The sequence below is a fragment of the Homarus americanus genome, unplaced genomic scaffold, assembly GCF_018991925.1.
Source record: "Homarus americanus isolate GMGI-L3 unplaced genomic scaffold, GMGI_Hamer_2.0 scaffold50924, whole genome shotgun sequence".
Lineage (NCBI taxonomy): Eukaryota > Metazoa > Arthropoda > Malacostraca > Decapoda > Nephropidae > Homarus > Homarus americanus.
The window spans coordinates 1,175,732-1,197,165 of record NW_024718094.1 but is presented as its reverse complement, the minus strand read 5'-3'; the positions used below and the strand labels follow the sequence as shown (position 1 = coordinate 1,197,165).

At 45.6% G+C, this 21,434-nt stretch overlaps 1 protein-coding gene across 7 annotated transcripts in view; it reads right to left on the bottom strand.

Moving 5' to 3' along the window:
- Positions 1-242: 242 nt before the first annotated feature.
- Positions 243-21,434, bottom strand: part of LOC121859104 (nuclear hormone receptor E75-like) — an 84,209-nt gene continuing 63,017 nt past the window's right edge. For 4 of the 7 annotated variants that reach the window (XM_042355791.1, XM_042355794.1, XM_042355792.1 and 1 more), the window contains exons 3-5: positions 15,779-15,923; positions 7,788-8,026; positions 243-2,859 (exon numbers count right to left, since the gene is read on the bottom strand). In XM_042355791.1, coding sequence (XP_042211725.1) covers positions 1,000-2,859; positions 7,788-8,026; positions 15,779-15,923 — 2,244 coding nt within the window. In that variant the 3' untranslated portion in view covers positions 243-999. Of the gene's footprint in view, positions 2,860-7,787; positions 8,027-8,882; positions 9,285-11,491; positions 12,208-15,778; positions 15,924-16,063; positions 16,139-21,434 lie in introns of those variants that run through there. The other 3 variants (XM_042355797.1, XM_042355796.1, XM_042355795.1) reach the window with 3 other exon arrangements.

Genomic DNA, 21,434 nt, shown 5'->3' with positions numbered 1-21,434 from the left:
CATTTGTCTTTTTTACCGTTTGAATGGCTTATTTTTGTGGTTTCATTTTTATTAAGTGTTTAAATGTACATTTTTATTAAATGTACAATGACTTGCTCCATGTATTTTACATTGGTAGCTAGTACATTATCCTTTTCCTTTAAATTCCAACAATGTTGCATTTTCAATTCCTTCTTTTGTTTGTATCTATTTGGTACCTACTTTGGTACATACATGTAGTGGGAAAAGTGTAAATTAAAGAGTTTTTATTTATTTGCACATTTATTTTAAGACTCAAAATTTGAACTCCCAAATATTACAAAAATGTACATAGAAGCACACGGTGGAACTATTTGTTATGACAAACTTATGTTCATAAGATTACAATAAGAACTATCATGATGTAATGGCAATAATAATATTGACAATAATAATAATAATGACATAACAAACAGTTCGCCAGACACTGGGCTAAATAATAATAATGACATCGAGATCTAGCCATGAGTAATGAAAGATGAGTGATGACGATGACTCTGGTCCTCGGTGGTGAGACTGCATGAGGCGATGAATACTGAACTAGGTACATCACTAGGCTCTCGCCCGGGCGGAAGGCTTTACATCCTCGCCACCCTCACAAGCTGTGCGGGGCGGGCCGCCAGTATGAGGGCCACCTGGGGTGGCCCGGGTTTCGGGCGGGTTTAGACTGGTGCCCACCCCCTGTACATGACTGCTGGTGCGGGCGGGTCGGGAGCAGGCGGCTACGAACCTGACACCATCACCGGTGCTGCGCCTTACGCGCGACCCCGCGTCGCTACGTGCTCCAGGACCCTCCCGCACTCTGCGGCAGCTGCGTCCTCCTCCCACAAATAAACAAAAAAATTGTCTCCGTCTCATCCCTTTCTCCCCTTCTGCCGCCGCCGCTGCTGCTCGCGCTGTCCTTCATCTGTCCGCCTGAGAATGAGAATATCGGGGCCACACAGTGGCTTTGTACTCGGGTAAGCGCTGCCCAACCATGCATTACGCTTCCAAGATAAATTCCTGGGGGGTTGGTGGCGGCGTCTTTTTGGAAAGGTTGAGCGGTTGAGAGTCGGCAATGTCGACTTGAAGTTCGACCACAGGAGACGAAGACGTCCTTTGCGGAGGTTGAGCGCCCAGGCCCGAATGATGCGCACCCATACCTTGAGACGGTGATGGGGCTGATACACCAGGGGATGTGGAAGGCTGCGCCCCGAGTCCAACTGGTGTCGCTGACATCCTTGGCTCGTAATAACGCGAAGGTGTGGGTGTGGTGAGGAGATGCACTCGTGGCTGAGCTGTTACGGTGGGCTGCATAGGACTGAGGCTGCCACTGCTGCTGCTGTTACAGCTCCGTGAAGATGGGCATGGCCAAGATGATACTGGAGGCTGAAGGCGGTCCATTGCGTTTTGTGGTACATAATATGGAGCGGGAGAAACTCTGGCAGAAGAAGGCAACCTTTCCCTGACTTCAGTACGCATTATCATGGAGTGCAGGATATCAGCACGGCGCATCGCATCTTCAGAAATCTTAGAACCCTCTAGAAGGGTTCGTGCCAGGGTAGAGTGCGAGGCAGCAAGGCTCGGGCCACACAAAGTAGACGCCAAGGTTGACGCTAGAGTGGAGTGTGAGGCAGCCAGGGAGGAAGAGTGCTGTGGTGGCTGAGCAAGTGTCTGAGCCAGGAGGGAAGGTGTGGGCTGGGACGAGTGGGGTTCTTCTTCACGACGGAGTGCACGGAACTTCTTGTGGGGCTTATAGGCTTCCTCCATAAGCAGGTCTGTGTTGATGATGGGTGGGGCTTGTAGAGCACGGCGCAAAACGGACATCTCTTCCTCACGATCCTCCTCACTCTTCTCGTCGATTGATGACCGTGGGGACGAGCACACTGATGGCGAGGAGAGTTTGTCACTGCGATCGGTTCCGCTCTCAATACCAGAGTCATCTGGGCTATCAGATTTTCTCTTGCTGAATGGACACTTTAATGGGGACTCGGTGGCTTCGTCGCCAGACGATGCACCCTCTGAATTATCATGACGCCGACGAACAAGAGGGAAGGGTGGGCGCAGCTCTGTGTATCCGGACACTTCGCTGCCACATATACTCTCTCCTGAGCTGGCAGATTCCCCAGAGTAAATGGACTCGGAGCATGATACTGGAGAGCGCATGGCCTCGTCAGCAGCGCAAGAGGACGACGGAGAGCCCACACTGCTCTCGTGTTCCATGCTCCATGAGGACCGAGTGTCGTCCCAATGGCCAGCACCGGTTGCAGTGTGCTCTGTCATCTTGTACTTGAGCAGCTTCTCAGAGTGAAGTGTGTTGAGTGTGCGTAAATCAGGAATTTTTGAGAGAAGTTCTCGGTGCAGGCTGGGGTTTTCTGGGTGGTGTTTAGACACCACGGCCTGCAAGCAGTTGATAAGGCGCCTCTGGACGCGTTCCACCAACTCGGCGTTACGCAACCCAGGGCGGTCAGGTGCTAACACAACCACGGCACAGAAGAGTGCAAGTTCAGCATCACTTAAACAGAGACTGTTGACGCGCTCAGCGAAGTCAAACATGGAGTCCATGAGGAAACGAGCGTTGACTGATGTATGGAGAGCCTCACGACGCAGCAGCTGACCATTGAGGCACAACATGGTGTTGGTACGAGCGTCGAACATGGCCGCCAAACGCACGAGAAGTACCTCGAATACTCCCGCTTTCAACAGCGTAACCTGATCCTCCTGTGGCAGTTGCTGGAACCCAGGCAAACGCTTGGCAAACTCCACGACGCCACGGATGGCGGGGGAGAAGCGCTCGCTGAAGTCTTGGACGAGCTCCTGCTGGCCGTGGAGGGGCACTGGCCGGGGATTCAGTGGGCAAGCCTGAGGAAGAAGGAAAATCATAGGTTAATACAACGCAAACACACTCTCCGTGGAAACATTTAACAATATTACATAACTGAGCATGGACCATCCATCCCCACCCACTTTCTTTATCCTCTTGTATTCTTCCTTACTCATTCACACTCTTTTACTCATGTGCAAACTAAGGGACATCGCACTATTTTACTTGTGTACCTATATTTTCTATCATGGCTGCAACGGTATACCGGATTCCTCCCCTCCTTCCAACATAGAGTATCCCCATGGGGCTGGCTGGCTGCTGCAGAGCTCAAGGCCACGCTGCTGGGTAGGGGAGCAACATGCGGATCGATGAGTTAAATTTAAAATCTGACACACCATTGCAACGTAGCTCCACTCCTTCATTGTGTCGTGTCAAACACCAATACGTGGGCCGATACACGAGTTTACAGACATACCAGTCCCGATCCTCAGTGTAACACGGAATTTGTGTAAGCATTGTAGGAAATATCAACCAACTTAACATACCCGTGTACACCCTTCCCACTGTTGCGTCACAGATCAAGTCTGGTCACAAGGGACGCTTGGTGTTTGCGGATGTCCTTCAAATACCCCCTGATAACCCAGTGTTTACGTCCGTCCTTCAAACAACCTCCGATAACCCTCGAGGGGGTAGGGGGGGGGAGAGCTCCAGCCGCCTCACCTGGGGGGTGGGGGAAGAGTCCCCTGATAGCCTGTCACCTCATTGGTTATCTGTACAAATTCACCCTAATAATGACATATTAAAAACGAAACGTTGCTGATTTTACATAGACCCTTGATATCCCCTCCTCAGGACTCCGCCCTCGCCAACAATGTACCCTGAGGATCCAGACGGCGCCTGGTTGAACCTTTTCGGGGGATCTTTGTCTCGCCTGTGGCAACATCCTAGTGCAGTGACAGTGGTCTCCCCCATCAACCAACACTATATCTTGCCAGGCAAGAAGCCACAAACTCCCGGTTAAGTATATCGTTCTCTCATTAAAGAGAGATGACTGGAATACATAAAAAAATGTGAGGAATTTCCATGTGAATCATCTTCAGTAGCTGTGCCCTTGAACAGGTAGTAGCCACGTGTATCTTGTACGTTCTGCATTGATCCTTCGAGGGGTACTTTAATTACTTCAACTAGTTAAACAGATACAATTTTAACATTTATGGGCTGGATACACGAGTAATTCCTGTGTTGGCTTTCTCTCCTCCAGCCATTCACAGCCCCCTGGCTAGGAAACCCAGACACCCTTGTCGTCTACCAACCATCCCACGCTGTGGAAGGAGGGAGGGAGGGAGGAGGAAGGACAGAGGAAATTGCTGCCGGTCTGACATCTGGGGTGTTTAGGATACTACCTCGAACAAATGTAGGGAGGGACAATTATTTTCCCCAGAAACTCTGTTACAGTATCATTATTATTACAGCTTAGGGAATTTCACCCCCCCCCCTCAAAAAAATAAAATAAATAGACAATCAATTCGTCCAGCAATAATGCTCTTTTGATATATCGAACGTTCACATTATTGTTTTCAGTCAACAAGCTCATAATAAGAAGTATTTCCGCCACGTGCTAGGAATTTGCATGGAGATTAGCGCGTTGTATGACTGGCTGGCAAAGTAACCCTGTGTTTGGCGGGTAAATTTGGCGCGCTTCGTGACCTTGACAGAGCGCGGGCCCCCACCAAGGCCGCTGTTGAAATCAAATACTGTACTCCCCTGTGTTGTATTTAAAATAGCCGATACTTGAAACTAATTTAACATTGTACAAATTTTACGACTGGGCCATAAGCATATTTAACAAGTAATTCATAAGGAGGAGCATGTTCTTGTACAGCCTGAGAAGATCTAGTTTGACAAGGTTTAGATAACCCAAGCCCCCAGCATCGACCACGCCATGAGCAATACGTTAGCTTCACTTTGTTCCGGCCTTCAACTGGCGGTCCTATTCAGTCTGTCCACAGTACACAACACCTGGGATCTCACCAAGGTGGGACCCAACTTCATCCTCCTCACCTTCAGCTTTGATGGACTTTACACGGAAAATACATCTGAGGTGTTTCCCTTATTACATTACACGAACTTGTATATGCTCTTAATAAAACGAAATGGACAAGAGTGTATATTGTAGCAAAGTCACCTTCGTATGAGGGCATAAATTCGGTGAACACGCGTCGGGTACAAAGGAGTAGCCCGAGCCATGATGGGCTTTGTGCAGCATGTGATACTGCAAGCATCCTGTCCGCAGCAGCCGCCCCAACAATTCCCCATTGTGTACTTTATATTTAATTCCGTTTTCTCTAACACCAAGAATATAAATAAAAAACACTGTATATAGGAAAATGCTTTTAAAGTAACAGGATAGCAATCAAAGTATGTAAACCGCATTTGCAAATCTGAAGGAGACGCCACACCCAGAGACAAACTGCAGTGTCCAGTCAACGGATTTAAGGGAAAACGCGGAAGATATAGTACCTGTACTGATCCTTTTTGGTAAGCGGGACGGAGACATTTGTATACTCCAGGTAAAGTGTATAACCAAGAATATACAATAAGGTGGGCAGGAGTGAGGTGCCTGGGGCGAAGCAGTGCCCCAAGTGACGCTGCCAAGGGCGTCCAAGTGACCACCACCTCCAGCTGACCTTGAACCTGTGTCGCTGCGTCGCCTTTGTCTCCCTGTTATTACCCTTTTCCTATCCTCTTCCCTCTCTCTCTACTCTTTCACTTTCTTTCCCTATGTTCAATACAAAATCGTCCTTGTCTTTCCTGCTTATATTTACCGAGGTGTTATGTATGTTGTGGGTGCCCATACTAAGCGACACTATACGAGCAAATGAATGGTGAGGGAGCGCTAGCCCCAGCCACCACCAGTGAGGCGCCACTGTCTATGCAACCTTGGGCGTTTCCGACGCGCATTTGTGAATTCGAAACTTTTCTTTCACAGTTTACTCTTAATTAAGGTTTTCCAATTACGTAGCATTTATCGTGAAGACCTTCAACATTACATCCTTAAAAAAAAATGGGATATCAATATACTGCTCTAATTAATAACTTGCGGTGAATGAAGGAAGAACGACGTGGGCAGAGAGCGTTGTGGGCTGGTAACGGCGGGGGAAGAGGGATAAGGGGGGCATCAGGTGGGGTTTAGGGGGGGCTCAAGTACGCCCTCTACGCGACCCAGTCCAAGGTTACAAGTGACGTCACACTAAGCCAGGGAGCCACGCGCTCGCGTGCACGCACCCTTCCACACAAAACAAATACTTATAAATACAAGAGTAACATGCATAACCGTCTGCCCTTGTATATCACGATTCATGTGTCCCTTGGTATTTCCGGTCGATGGAAACTAATCCCATTAATTACTCCTATTCTAACTCTGAATCAAGTTTTTTCTCATTAATAAATTCTTTAGGCAAAATAATAAACAGAATACTAGTGTTAGCAAAATATCGACGCGAAAAGAAGCCAGTGACCGCGCGTCCCTGCCCCCTGCTGATGTGGCCCCTCTGGTGACGTCACTCCAGTAAATCCAATAGCGGGTGACAAGGCGGTCAATATATACATCTCACGTGGTCGGGAGCCAAGTCCGTCATTCAGCTGCCGGTGGGACCACTCATTGCTACGGTCAATCAACATGACACTGCTCACGTGATGCCTAACCCGATGCATAAATGATCTTTCACTCTCATAGAATCAGTTGGCGTCTCTTTTCACTATATTTCCTGCTACAAGTTAAGCAACTAAAATTTAGCATGTTTATGCAAGCAACACAGTTGACAAAAACATGAGAATGTGATGAATCAACTGGATGCTTGGATGACCTTTCTGGGAGGTTTACAGCGTGATTCCTGTGTAGGTTATGCAAGAGCTGTCCAAGGCGGAGGGGTATTACGTAAAGCAAAAAGGGGTGGGGGGGATTAATTTTTTTTTTTTTTTACTGCTACCCTTTAGCCCCGATTCCATCAAAGCATTGTATCTTATTTAATGATAATCTGACAGACGTTGTCTTTTAAATGTATTCCCAAGTCTGGTGAAAATCATATGTTTACTATTAAAAATAACTATGGTCAAACTATCTGTCAAACAGCACTGGACCGTGTGACCTTGGGTGACCGCTTGGCTCCGGCTCGCAATGAATTCGTCACCACTTTGGCCTGTCGAGTTACGGCGCCACCTTGGTGTTGCTTATTGAACTCAAACTTTATCGTTCACATGCTGGTTCTTGTCAATATTTCACGCTGTTCTTCCATCGGTAACACCAGAAGAATAGTACAATAATAATGTCCCAAAACGACATTACAAGGTTAAGATTTATATCCCAGGCGTAAAGCCACTAATAAGAGTGACGCAACGAACATGCCAGCACAAACAGTGCCCAGAGTCTTTGTCAGCTCGCCTGGTATCAGCGGTTATCAGCATGTGACAGCGGCTTCCTGAAGATAAGGGCGCGTGAACTTGAACTCGCCTGACCTTGACGGCCCCTGCACGGGAGCTGCTGGCCCACCAGTGCCGCCGCCTGGCAACCTCCCGCCCACCCGCTCCACTCTACTGTTATTTTATCTCAATCTTCTTAAAGCAAAAAAAAATAAAAAATGTAGAAAAATGAGCATAGGGTCGTGTGTGGAAACAAGTCTCAGTACTTAAAATGTTTAAAAACTGGTAGTGTATCTTCCAGAGCCCCAGATTACTCTCTCACACACTTAGCTAGTATTCTCACTCGTAGTTTTGTTCTGATACCCTTACCTTTCGTACTTGTGTCCTATGGCATGGACATGCAAATAACTTTATCCCACAATTACATCACATATACATAACACATGTACTTACTCCCAAGATAGAGCTTCCTAATGCACACTAAAAGCTGTCACCTAACTATCCCCAGTTAACTCCCCCCCCCCACCAAGAAGGAAAGGTGACTCACCAGTGTGGGCGGGCACTGAGTGTAGCTTGGGTTGGTACGGGCTTGCTGCAGCATGGGCGCCACCTTGTCCCTGGTGAAGCCACAAGTATCCATGTGGGCGCGGATGATGGCTGCTGTAACGCGGGTGTCATCCTCCAGCTCTGCCAGCACCAACTTCTCCTGAGACCGGGCGTTAACGCTCTGCATGGCCGCTAGGATCTTGGCCTTCTCACGCTTAGGCACACGCCCGAAGCGCACAGCTGCAAATAAAACAAAATACTTAGTATTTTTTTCACCACAAAATTCACTATAAATTACTATTGCAAGTAATTATCGTAAAAAATAGCAATCAATATATAAATAAATAAATACTAGTTATCGAGCAACACCAATTATAGCTATAACAATCATAATACGATAACCTACAATTTCTGGTCTTTTTTTATAAAGGCATCTGCCACCTAACCTTACACAGGTGTGAAATGAAGCCTTACAACAAGTAGGTTGTGACACCACCCAACACGAATTTACAAAAAAAAAATTTAAAACTTTTTTAAAAATTTTAAATGGATGTTACTGCGTAAAAAAAGTATCACAGTATAATAAATTGGTGCGGGGTGAACTGCCTCCCCACCCCTTCCTCCCCTCACTCTACAGTCGGGCGACGACCCGCGGCACATGCCTCCACCACACGTGGCTCTCACCCTCTCCACTCCCGCAACCTACTTATTTTAAATTATCTAAATATTATTATATATACAATCCTAGGTATACAATAACTTCCTGTTTCATGAACATTACAGTACGAAACATTCGGAGAATATCTCGGCTGGTTAGCACCAGCCACAAGTCATGTAAACTAATGGTAAGTCCTAGACCAATAAACAAGTTATTGATGTTGTGCAGTTAAACACCTGGCTTATTGATCCTATTTACCACTCCCAACCGCATCCCAAGTTAGTGGCGTAGCCGTCCACGCCATCATTCTCCTATTCCTCCTCCTCTTGGATGCAAGTCGAATAGTTATGGATAATTAATCTAAATAAACTTCACAACTCTTCCCTCCTAATACATTAATGCTCCCCATCATCTGCAAAGTACTACACCTAAACTTACTCATATATTCAGGCGTCACTCCATGTTGTAGTAATCCTTTAAGTATAGGTAAATCCTCTTCCGGCATTTTCATTTGTGTTGTTGTATACTTAACACGGGTATAAATCCACTGGGGTCAAGCACCACCAATTCGTGTGAACTCTTGCTGTCACAATATCACACTGGAATCAGTAAAGTATCACTCGCTTGATCACTGTTAAGTATATAGACGCACTTCTAGGCACAGGAACTCCAATAAACAGTTGGCAATCTCAGAAATAGTAAGCACTGATCAGGTATGTATATCCAAGTAGTATGCGGTGTATGTGTATGAGAGGTGGAGCAACAACAGCTGTCTCCTCCTACTCCAAGCTCGTTCAGTGAGCGACTGAGCCAGCATGTGAGTACGAGGCGGGTTGGCTGGGTCGCTCCCACTGGTCCCGCCAGCCAGCCCACCTCCGCCGCCGCCACCAACCCCCGCGCACACGACTTTCACCCGCTCCCCACCACCCCAGCCACGCTCACTCTTACTTAAACCACCACTCGCTTTCATTGTCATTATCGACGACATGACATATTAGTCACATGGAAGACTTTCTACAAGTGTTAGAATTTATTGGTGTACCAAAATATTAAGAAAAATTGGCGCTCTAATATTAGAAAAGCTCATGATGTTTGGAGCGCATTTTTGCATAGCCTTGAGACCATAGGGTCGAAACTCCAAGGGGGTAGATGTGCCGCACGCGTCTGCCTTGGTTGTGGCCTTATCGGTGGTCACCTTCAAACCTACGCCGTCCTCCCAACGCCAACACCGGAAATGGGAAGTGAGTGGATGCAGGTAGCGGCCGTACTTCCGTGTGGCTGCATCCCATACCCAACGGAGTCATCCATAATGACCAACTTAAATAACTATAGATAACTTACACGTGAATCGTGAGGTCGAGTGCTAAAATGAGTCACCTTGATTATTTTTTGTCATTTTTTATTCGTCTTCAAAATACTGGAGTATTGTTTTTTATGCGCCAGTTTTACCTAAAGGTTACGGTTAAAACTTTTAAGATAGTACAAGTAGATGTACCCAGCTGCTCTCCGTGATAATAGCTCTTATCGTCACCAACGAACCCAGAGTCCTCTGGTCGTCCCCCCGCTCCAATCCCCCAACTCCCCTCGCCCTAAAACATGGCTGGCGCGATCGTTAAGGGGTCTATGAACCCGGGGAGCGAGGGGTCGTCGGCTGAGGGGAAACAGCCCGACCCAGACATACGCTCTCTGCCAGACCTCTACGCCATCCACACAAGGGAGCACCGAAAGACAATGACGTTAAATGCCCTTCTGGCAAAGCGTTCCACGTCATCGAAGAAAAACTTTGATTTCGTCCTAATATTAGCGAACAGTAATAGTTCAGAAAAGTTTCAATGAATCAGCTTTCTTATCTCAATTTTCTTCCAATGACTTGATCTTTCTAGAACTTATCTCCCCATGGTTTCCTACCCTTCTGTTGCATTTACCCTTTCTATGCCTTCCAGACAAAGCTTATTGACCGTGACTGGGCTTGACGTGGCCACGTGGATCCCAGGTCACGTGTTTTCACACACTGTCTGACATGGGATAAATGTATCATTTTTTTTCAGGAATACCGTTTTCTTTCTAACGTCAATCCCTCACAATACTCGCTTATTATGGAATATGTCTTGGTTTCCAGCTCAGTTTATAATCACAATATTCCATTATCGTAGCGGCGATAAAAATAAATTACACAACTAGAAGGTGGATGCGATATGAAGATGTGTGAAGAGATGGCAGAGTTGTGAGGAAGATAAATGAGAAATGGGCGGGGTTGTGAGGTGGGTGAGCGTAAGTAAAGCACGAGGGTAGTGTGCGCTCTGGTCGGGGGTTCAGGCAGGAAGCACTCATATCACCATCACCTCCCTCCCTCCCTCCCGACCCTGGCATTTCCCGGTAGGCGCACCCAGTTATGACGCTCCCACACCCCTCACTACACCAGCTTAAACAAGGTCGTCTATATGATCAGAGGCGATCAAACTCACACCAAAGCGCAACCTATGAATCAAGTTGGTTTTTGACAAGTATTCCCATCCAAGGCTAAATTCGTTTAGTCCTGCCGAACTGTAATTTCCCCTATCTTGTTGTCAATGAGCAACATCTATTATTATAACTGGGCAAAAGGTGATGACAGGAAAAATATTTAACGTAAATAATAAACAGTAGATTCGTTCATAAATTATGAGTCTGGGTATGTGAGCGCACGTGTTAGTAACAAGACTACAGGTAGCCGTGGCCCGGTTGGAGAAACTCTACGGCACGAACACATACAGGTTGAAGTGTTTATATATATATATATATATATATATATATATATATATATATATATATATATATATATATATATATATATATATATATATATATATAGTATTACGTAACAAGTTATATAAGATATTTTTAGCGTTGGTTTAAATACGAACAGATATGATTTTAATTTTTAATAAGTGTAACCGATGAAAAAAGGAATCAACTTATTCTCACTAACTAAAATTCAATCTGCAATTACCTGACAATCACAGAAAACAAAATATTTAAACACGGTGTTGACCAAGAATACAACTTACCAATCTTATGTGTAATTCGCGAGGGATGCAGCACCATGGTCGTCGAGGTCTTTGGTAAACTCCTAGGCATTGAAGATCTCACCCAACCGGCAAACCCAGTGCGTTTTCACTGCCAAATGCCACTGCCCATTGTGGAAAGTGATGGTAGTGAATGCTCCACTTTCACTGTTACTTTTGTGTCAATTGTACTGATAAGCAAAGAACTAATTAGAAGCTACTGAAAGAATCAATTTCAAAACTTCTCATTCCACAACTGGTGTCCACAGTTGTTTCCACAATTGTAGATTTATAGGAGTGACGAGGTGTGAAGATGATTTCTTTCTCTCAAAAATTAAGAGTCGTCTACTCCCTTCTTTCACGATGTAACTGTTTCGAGACAACGAGACGTGGAGTGAGTAGGTAGACTAAGAGGAGGTGGGCAGGTAGACAGATAAGGGGGAGGACAGGTGGTGTCGCCGGGTCAATGTACCGTGGCGCCTGTCAGTACCGTTGGTCCCGCCCTCCAGCTATCCTCTTGCTCCTATATACACTGATCCCAGTAACTCCTCGCACGTTGAGACTGTCCTGGAGCGTTGACACAAAGACACTTTTGACTGACCAAATGCAAAACACAAGGTCAAGGATTGCGTAACTCGCCAACAGTGAACAGAACTGAGTTAATGATAGTGTACTTCTCTTGTTCACTTTAATTAAGATTATTTGTTATTGTGAGTGTAGCAACGTGAAGGCGGGATTCCGTGCGGTCACTGCGACAGAGGCGCTAGTACTGATGGCAGCCGCAGCTTCGTCAGGTCATCCACCCGTACGTTCACTTTCCTACCGTGTGACGTCACCGTCGTCAACTCACGCTACAAGTAGGTCAGAGCGGATCCCAACTCGGAGCGCAGTTGTAAGGGCTAAAGTTCTACTACATCGATCATCTCCCTCAACCTTAGTGTTCTTTTACACACACACAAACACACACACTCTTTTACTAGAAGAGTATTTTACATAAGACGATACAAGTAAGGTTTCTATCAATATCACGTGCAGGTACACGCCTGCGGGGTAAACAAAACAAGAACTTTTTGTGACGAGCGATGGAAAATGGCTTAGTAGCAGCAACAGTTGTGATGTTATTAGTAGTAGTGCTGTTATTGCTGGGGATGTTTAAACTAACCCTTTCATTTATCTCCAAACAATTACACTTGTTTTAATCTGAATGAAAACCTTATGTGACTGGACTACTGCCGTAACTACTACTAGTATGATTACTCTACCCTACAACCACTCCTTTACCGCTTTTACAACTACTCCACTTATCAACGTCATCGTCTTTTCCACAGGGTGGGCAGCGAGGGAGAACGAACACTTACGGTTATTGTAACGTATCTCTCGCAGCGTGGCCTCAGCCTCTCCGCCCATGTCGTGTTCATTACCGCCTGCCAGTCCAACCCCGCCCACCCCACCCACGCTGCTGGGGTTAGGGAGGGAGAGGGGAGGGGTAGGATTTGTAGCGGGATTCCGGTAGGTACAAGAAGTAGTCAAGTTTCCGGTGAGTAACTTAATAAATTTCCTCCTCGATTCTTAAGGTTCAACTACTAGAAACACAAATCAGTGCGAAATAACTTCAAAGGTGGAAGAATTGCCAAGGACTTTCAGTTACTCCAATCTACTTGCTCTATTTCGTTTTCATTTTACATCGTTAAATGCCCTAAATAAATCGGTATAGTAAAGTGTTCTAAAACGCTGGGGTGGTGTGTGAGGCGTAGGAGTCGAGTTTGAGAAGGGAGTGTGTGGGCGTGTGTTCATGCGTGCGGGGTGGCTTCGAGCATCTTCAGGTCAGGTGCGGCCACTGACTTACTGTTCACACTAAGCTATCGTTCAATCCCGCTCATCTTGCTCGTGTTTCTTTGGTTATTCATTGCATATACCCTAGCCTCCCTGCCAGCCCCACATCGTCTGTCAGCACCAGATAAAAGTAGGGGGAGGCAAACAGACAAGTTGTTGCGATGATGTCATAAAGCGGAGCGTGGATGTGGAGCGTGCACCCGTTACTCCAGCCCAGCCTCCCAGTCCTGCCTGCCCTCCTCCCTCACCCTCGCCTGATCTCATACCTGCCTGCTTGCTTGACATCTTGCAAGACGCGCCTGCTAAGTCCCACGAGAACGGCTATCAAACATGTTTCCCACGCACTAAGAGAATCAACAGTGACTAAGTAAATTCCAGTAAAATGGACTTTATTTACGGTCCAAAAATTAATTATGGAACTACTGTTGCGCGGCAAGAATTACAGAACTGAGAATTACAGAGAACTGAGTGTACGCGTGGAGTGCACACACCCTCCAAAGATAACGCATTCCACATTTATTGTTATATATTTTTGTCTGCTGACAAGTGACAGCATATCATTTATCGCTGTGTATAATACAGTAGATGAGAGGTGCAGGATGAGGGGGCGGGTCATTCACCCCCGCCCCTACCACCACTTGCCCTGTTATTTGGGTTAACCCTGGCACTTGTCATTGGGTCGTCTCCAGTAAGCATGGCTATGTAGCACAACTTGCACACACATAGGGTAAATACGGCCACAAGGATGAATGTGAGTGATTCCCTGCCTGGTAACTTGGCAGGGTCAGGGGTGGCCTGAGCCAGCACTACACTTGGGGATGCCCCGCCTTGTGACGCTGACCGCACCTTATCAACATTATTTGGCCCATGTTCCAGCTCTCCACCACTTACGTTTCCCATAAAACGTGTCTCCCTTTATCCTTTATTATCTACAGAAATAGAGGTAAACGAATTTTAAAAAGAAAAGTCAGACGACTTCATGATCGTGGGGTCATGCTAGGTTGTACGGTCAGCAGGGTTCCAGGAAGATTAACGCCTCACCTCCGTTCCGGGAATGCTGCTCTCTTCTCTTCACAAGTGACTGCATTAACACACCGTGGAATATTCGTCTTTTAAAAGCACTAGTAATAACTTACCAGTAGGCAGTTCAGTGTGTAATACTCTTCTTGGGGCGGAGGGCAGGTGACGGAGGGCAGGTGACGGAGGGCAGGTGACAGGAGTAATAATAACAAGGGCGTCAACTGCGGGGTCATACGGACACTGGGCAGCGGGAGGTGTAGCCCACCCTCACCTCTATCCAAACTCCGCCCTCCAACACCTTGCCAACCAATGTCATGATAGGATGCATTAATTACGTATCAATATATAATTTATGGTGCCGCTTGTCGCTTGTGAGAGCACCAAAATGCAATGACCTGGGAGTAAGGGGGGGGGGGGCATGCTGGCGGGATGACCTCCGGCGCTGCCCTCACCTTTACCACCTAGTGATCATCTATCTATACCAATGACCTCCCGTGACCTGACTCTCCCGCCGGAGGTGACCCCACGCCGTTACGGCTCCAGCTCCAGTAAACAGACACTGACCCGTTACTCAGTTTACCCTGCCTTGTCGGTGTGGCTCCTACTCATTAGGCATGACCGACCGCAATAATAATCCCTAATCTGTCAAGACCATAACCTGGTCACGTTTTGTAGGCCATCTATTTTATACCCGGGTGTTTCTGTAATTTGTTGTACCGTGACTCTGTATTCTTGGTAAATTTTTTTGCGCGTGCCCATCAAAGTCGAGAAATAAGACTCAAAATGATCTACTATAGTGGCACACCTTCGAAGTCAAGGCCTTATTATCGTGCCCTCTGCCCTAGATCACACCCAAGCCTCCAGCCTTTCCCACCACCGTAACTTGGAGTAACGGACACTGCGCTGACCCAGAGAACGTGCAAAGGACAAAGCATCACAGTAGAAGGGCGAGCACACCGGGAGGGCATTAGTCGCCAGTACCCTACTGTTCGAGGATCAACAACTCCCATCACCTGCTCCTCATCTCCTTAATGTTACTTTGTTTACCTTACACTAGACCAGAAATTGTATTCGAATTATAATGGTAAAATAATCATGTTGCTCTGATTCCTGCTTTATGAATACAACAACAAACCACGATGTTGTTACATGCAAATTTTAGATGGTTCATTATACTCACATTGAAGGTAACATTAAACACGCACATTCTGACTTATTAACTAGATACACTAAAGAACGTTCTCTCAAAGGGAACAGAAAACAAAGCGATAATAGGAAAAGTCAAGGCCAACTAAATGAAGGAACAAAGGGCACAGGAGAGTGTGGTTAAATAAAAGACCAAGATAACAGAAAATGGGAAAACGATAGACTACAGGAAAATAATAGAAGTGCGAAGCAAAACACGAATTTAAGAAAGAGGCAAAGAAAACTACTCACCATCTCTGGACATGCCGACAGCAATGCACTTCTTAAGCCTGCAGTACTGGCATCGATTGCGGTTGATGCGGAGGATGGAGCACTGTTGGTTCTTGGTGCAGGGGCGATACTGGATCTTCTGCTGGATGCTGCGCCGGAAGAATCCCTAGAAAGACCAAATAATACTTGTTTTTAACTCTACTCCAAAAATCAAGAATTGCACGTTTAATAATAGCTGTCAATTATTTTTCCATAAACACTTTTCAAACTTACTGTCAATAAAACCTCACACTGATCAATACTAACACTGATTCTCTGAAGTTTTTATTTTCGATTGCGATTAAAGAGAGGAACAGCAAGGTTGTGTCGTCTCTGCCACTGACACAAGGAAACAGAGAGCATGCTGGAGCCATCCTCCAAATATAAAGGTAGCAACTCTAGCTTCCTCCTGGAAATACCTCTCCAGTGCGTGGCGGGTGTGGGCGGCCTGACCGTGAACTTGAGACTACGCACCAGGTTCTCGGTAGTGGCCAGTTTTCCCTGAATATCATGACGCACTCAGCCCGCTCTGGGGAACACACGACCCAAAACACAGTAACCGGAGAGGTAGCGAGATGGTTTATGAAGATAATAATGCTGAAGATGAAGTAAGAGAGATGAAACATGAAGATTGAAGTTCGCCCTCACACTCATCCTAACAATATCCCCCTTACCATCCTCTCCCCTACACGCACTGTGTACGTCACCTTCACTCCCCCCCACCTTCCCGCCACGGACTGTGCAGTAGCCTCACTCACAGAGGGTACCGTAAGAACACTACAATGACGGACCAGCCCAACACGCGTCGCCTCCTCTCGCCCTGATGACTCCCCCTCATTCAGGAAGTGGTACATACTTGGGTGATCATTCCTCTAACACACACACACACACACACACACGTATGTTCCCAGCGCATTGTACGATTAAGTCATTTGTTGCCGCTACCACTATGCAGCCCACCACATCGTTTAATATGTGATAAAAGCCTAGCTAGAGTAGGTGTTGCCACAAGGAATCAGTGAGCGAGAACCAAGCCAAGAGATATGGTCACCAGTTTCCGGCGGGCAGGTGAGCACATCACCGACCATGGTGGAGAAGTGCGAGATACCTGCCGTTATTAATACCATTTAAACTTACTAGGGATCAGTGTCCTCCCTTACACCCATCCCGACCCCGCCTCCTGTCTTCCTTGGCCCCGCCCCTTCAGCTTCCATCCCCGCGCGGGAGTCACCCACCTCATTAACGGAGGAACCTTGCCATGGACAGAACGGAACATCGATAGTATTTTCTTCACAAAATTTGCGAGTCATAGAAATGGGGAGTTACAAACGTGCGTGGTCAATCACCGGGTGGTGTGGTACCAGATCCGAGAATTGGATTTCTGCCTGGAGACCTGTGATTGGCCAGTCAGTGCTTGTAGGAGGTTAACAGGAAGAGATGAACTGTTAGCGATGTCGACACTCGTAGCGGGCAGACTAACCTGATTCCCTCCTTACTCCGGTGTTTCCTGGGTCAGTGTACTCATCCCCGCTCATTAACTCAGCATTCACTAAAGCCTCACAAGTTTGGGAAACCCTGAACTCTACCAAGCTCGCTTGGTTACCACACACCTCACACAATTATATCTCGCCTTGTAATCTACTCCCCTAAACTATATAATGTTATTGCGGTTCTTTACTTGTATGACTACTCGTGTTTAGCGTCAGTGACTGTTCCAAGTCGTATCATGTTGATCAAAATAAATGAATAACTCGTGGGAGTCTAACTGAGGCAACACAGCACTGGTATACGTTCCTACTGGAAACATGAAAAAACCGAGGTGTTATACAAGTAATGTTTCAGTATTAAATGTGAGTAAGGGTCTACACAAAAGGCGTGGGCTGTACGAGAGAGAACCACTACTAGGCATACTGCTAAATTCGCCAACTGGCAAAACCGGCTCTGCAAGTACGGGTTGGAAAAATAACTCGACGAAAGGGAAGGGAAAGTGGAATGCAAGAAAATAAATCTGCAATGCAAGGCTGATACTGATTTATTTAGAAGGTGTGACTTTCTTTTAATGTTACTACAATCGTAAAGCTGAAGGGAGTCAGTCACACATTTTCTTTAACGTAAAAGTGATTCACAACTCCCCCATCATTATCTAGTTATTTGGATATCGTTATGACATGTAAAGGTCCCTTCTACCATCCCCAAATCCTTTGTTCCCTAAGATTCAACCCATGACACGGCTCTAGACTCCAGTCGGACCCCTGTAGACGAGGATACTCCCAGTGCCAGGTGATTGATCGCCGGCCCGTTTGCCTCACATCTGTGGACGGGGTAAATGACCCGCTATTTTAAACCCTTTACTGGTAAAACACTCACCCAAGGACCACTTCCCCTTAAATAGGTATTCTGGCGATAATTTATTACGGTGCTGTGAGGTAAAGCTTTTTGTGAGAAGAGCCTGTATGCAACCAGGCCAGTTTTCCTACCGGCATTGCGGATCCTCCACATGACCTTCCTTCCCTATTACCCATAATACCACTAACCGGATATCTTGTAATTATGGCTGCCATTCCAGTGTTTGACTTTGGTACAAAAAAGTCCGTTAGTTGTGCAAGGAAGGTCTAAGGATAATACACCCTCGGCCAGACCTGATACAGTCAGGACCCACCACGCGGAGCCAGCCACTTCCCTCCAAGATGGAATTTCCACCTGGAGTTCACCCGTCCCTCCCCCAGCCAACACCTCTCGCCCCCACCCCCGTTGTGCAAGGACAACCACACCAAACAGAGTGCATAGGGAGAAATCTTGACCGTGGAGTTGAGTACATACAAAACATAGTTATGGTACAAGCAATCTACCCATCGATGATTACAACAATGATAAAAAAGACGCGACAACAAGACAACTGAAAGTGAGAATATAATGCATCCACTAAGACAGCAGCAACTGATCTATCGTGGCCTTGGAGATATTTTTTTCTCAAATTTCTATTACACTGTACATATAAATTTGTTATCTGCATCCCTCGAAACTATCAAGTACCTACAGTATGATAAAGACAGCACCATTTCCACGAATATCTACCTTAAAACTTCCCCTCCCCTTACTGGGCTGGCACTCTGACGGCCTGACCCACATATCGGTCACTCACCCTCTCTCTCCGCGTGGTTCCTCATCCTGCCGCCAGGGGCACCAACCGCGGGATACTACTACAATTTACACGATTTCTTTATCACTGGAATTGTTATTAATGTTATGAATAACTTAAATTTTATCCATATTTAGACCAAATAACTAATGATCCCAGAGACACATTAGTACACTATCTTGATAACTCATTCACCCCCCCACATTATGAGAGGGAAAGTGTGTTCCATGTGTGTACGTCTCGTGTTCCACGTTGTAGCTACCACACACCATCCACGTTCCTATATTTCGTTACAAAATGTATTGACATAGTCTAAAGTATAATTTGAAATTTAAGACTAGCACAAATTTAACTTAGTGGCCTCCGTAAGCGAGTCCTGTCACCTGAGCAGCATCTCATGTGTCAGTTGGAACGAAGCTAAGTCTGAAGAGTGGAGGGAAAATAATAATATTCTGTGACTTTCCAAACTATAAAACACACAACCCTTTAACCCAAATATCGTGGAATTCTAACTAAGTCACACCTCACCTGCGATCACTGACCTATCACCCCTATATGAACCTTATTACACTAGGTAACCCGATTACCCTCCATAATCCAGCTCAGAAAACCACCAAACCAATTCCTTAGATTTATCCCCAGTATCCCTACAACCCCAACCTCATGTCTGGCACCCCTACCATAATTCAGGGGTGGCATACGTCCTCATGTCAATGACCTGGCGGCACTGTCCCTGAAGCGGCTGGGGAGGGAGTGGGGTCGGTTCCCGCTCCACATGGCTGGGATACACAAAAATACTGACCCACTTTTCTGATAAACGACAAGAGGGAATTACTATTTACGGTCCCATGAAGGAGAGTACTATTATGCCAAAGGAAAACAAAAATATACTTATCTTTCTTCTTTTCAGACTCCTAACATTTACAGGTAATGAATGCCACACAAAGAAAGCTATAATACCACACAAAGAAAGCTTTCTCAGGCTGGTATTACTTTTACCGTAATCTAATAACAACAAAGATGAAATAAACAGCACCACTAAAGGAATCAGGTCTTGATATTGAATCGTCCACGCTAATATTTAACTCGTTCAGAACAAGCGTTTCTGACGAGAAAGTCGAGCAGTCCAGTTAAACTAGCTTCTCACACCAGCCTTTCACTACTCACCCCACGTCCACTTTCTATATATTCACACACTGGACGGTCCATCTAGCTTAGTAACTATATTAGAGCACCACGGCACCAAATTAGTACGGGCTTTCTACTACTTATCCATAGTACATCAAAATTTCACTAGAAGTTATCTTAGGTGTTATCATTCATAGACGCTCACAAAATATATATTAAATTCTAACAAAAAAATATTACTATCGGCAAGAAACAATAAAAAGCTCTCTCTCAAAACAAAGCATAAGTGAAACAGGTGAGTGGGGACGTGCAGGCCGTCTATAATACACAAGTGAGAGTCACTGAAATTGCACCAACTGCTTAAAGGCTCACATCACTCTTCCTCTTATTTACTTAAATTAAACTCAATAATTGTATTTATGTAACGCAAGACCTAAATACTTTCTTTAAGACATTCAAGTTACACAGATGGCAACAAATTTATCCGCTAAATTTATCGCCGGCAAATCAGGTGGGTGCTTGTCCCAGCATTGGGTGACCTAAATTGTAATTACTCATGGAAGGACAACAAGAACCTATTATCCTAAATACTATGCTAAGGTTACTACAGTTCATTCACCTCCAGCCAGGCGTGCCACCCTTCCCGGGACGGATCACGCACACCAGCTGATAGCCCCCACCCTCTCCAACAGAGCTGCCAACCGCTTCTGCAGCGCTGAAATCTTATGTTACTATTAACTATTTTCCTACAATTTGATTGCTTTTATTTTTTGGATCGTATTATACTTGAATGTTTTTCAATAACTGTATTAAAAACGACAGTAAACTATATGCTTGTATGTATTACCTTTGTTTCCGTGAAAATTAAACTATTTCCATAACAATCAATAGTTTATATGTTCAACATTATTACAGGAAATCACTGGTTACAGCTTCTAGAACCATTTACTACTAAATAAATAAAGTCATACTCAAATAGTGGATAAATTACAAGTAAAATAACAATAAAGTTGAGGTAAATCCAAGTTTTTACGAGTCAGCCCTATAACTGGCGACAAGCACCGAGCGCCAGCGTTCCCATTTTCTCTGATACGTTTTCGTTGTCGGGGTTCAGTGACCGAGGGCTCACGTGACACCTAACAAAGCGCGTGATAGGAATGATAGTGATTATACTCTAAATCTAGTTCATTACTCGCGGAATCTAGTTCATGTATATATGACGTGCATTCTGAATATCTTTTAAACTTGATATAACACAACAGTAAAGAATATGTGGTAGTCTAGTCTACAGTATGCATGTATTCCTCATATTACTGAGGCGCCTGTTCATCTTTCGAATAGAAGTGTATGGCAATGTTATTGGAGACGAAG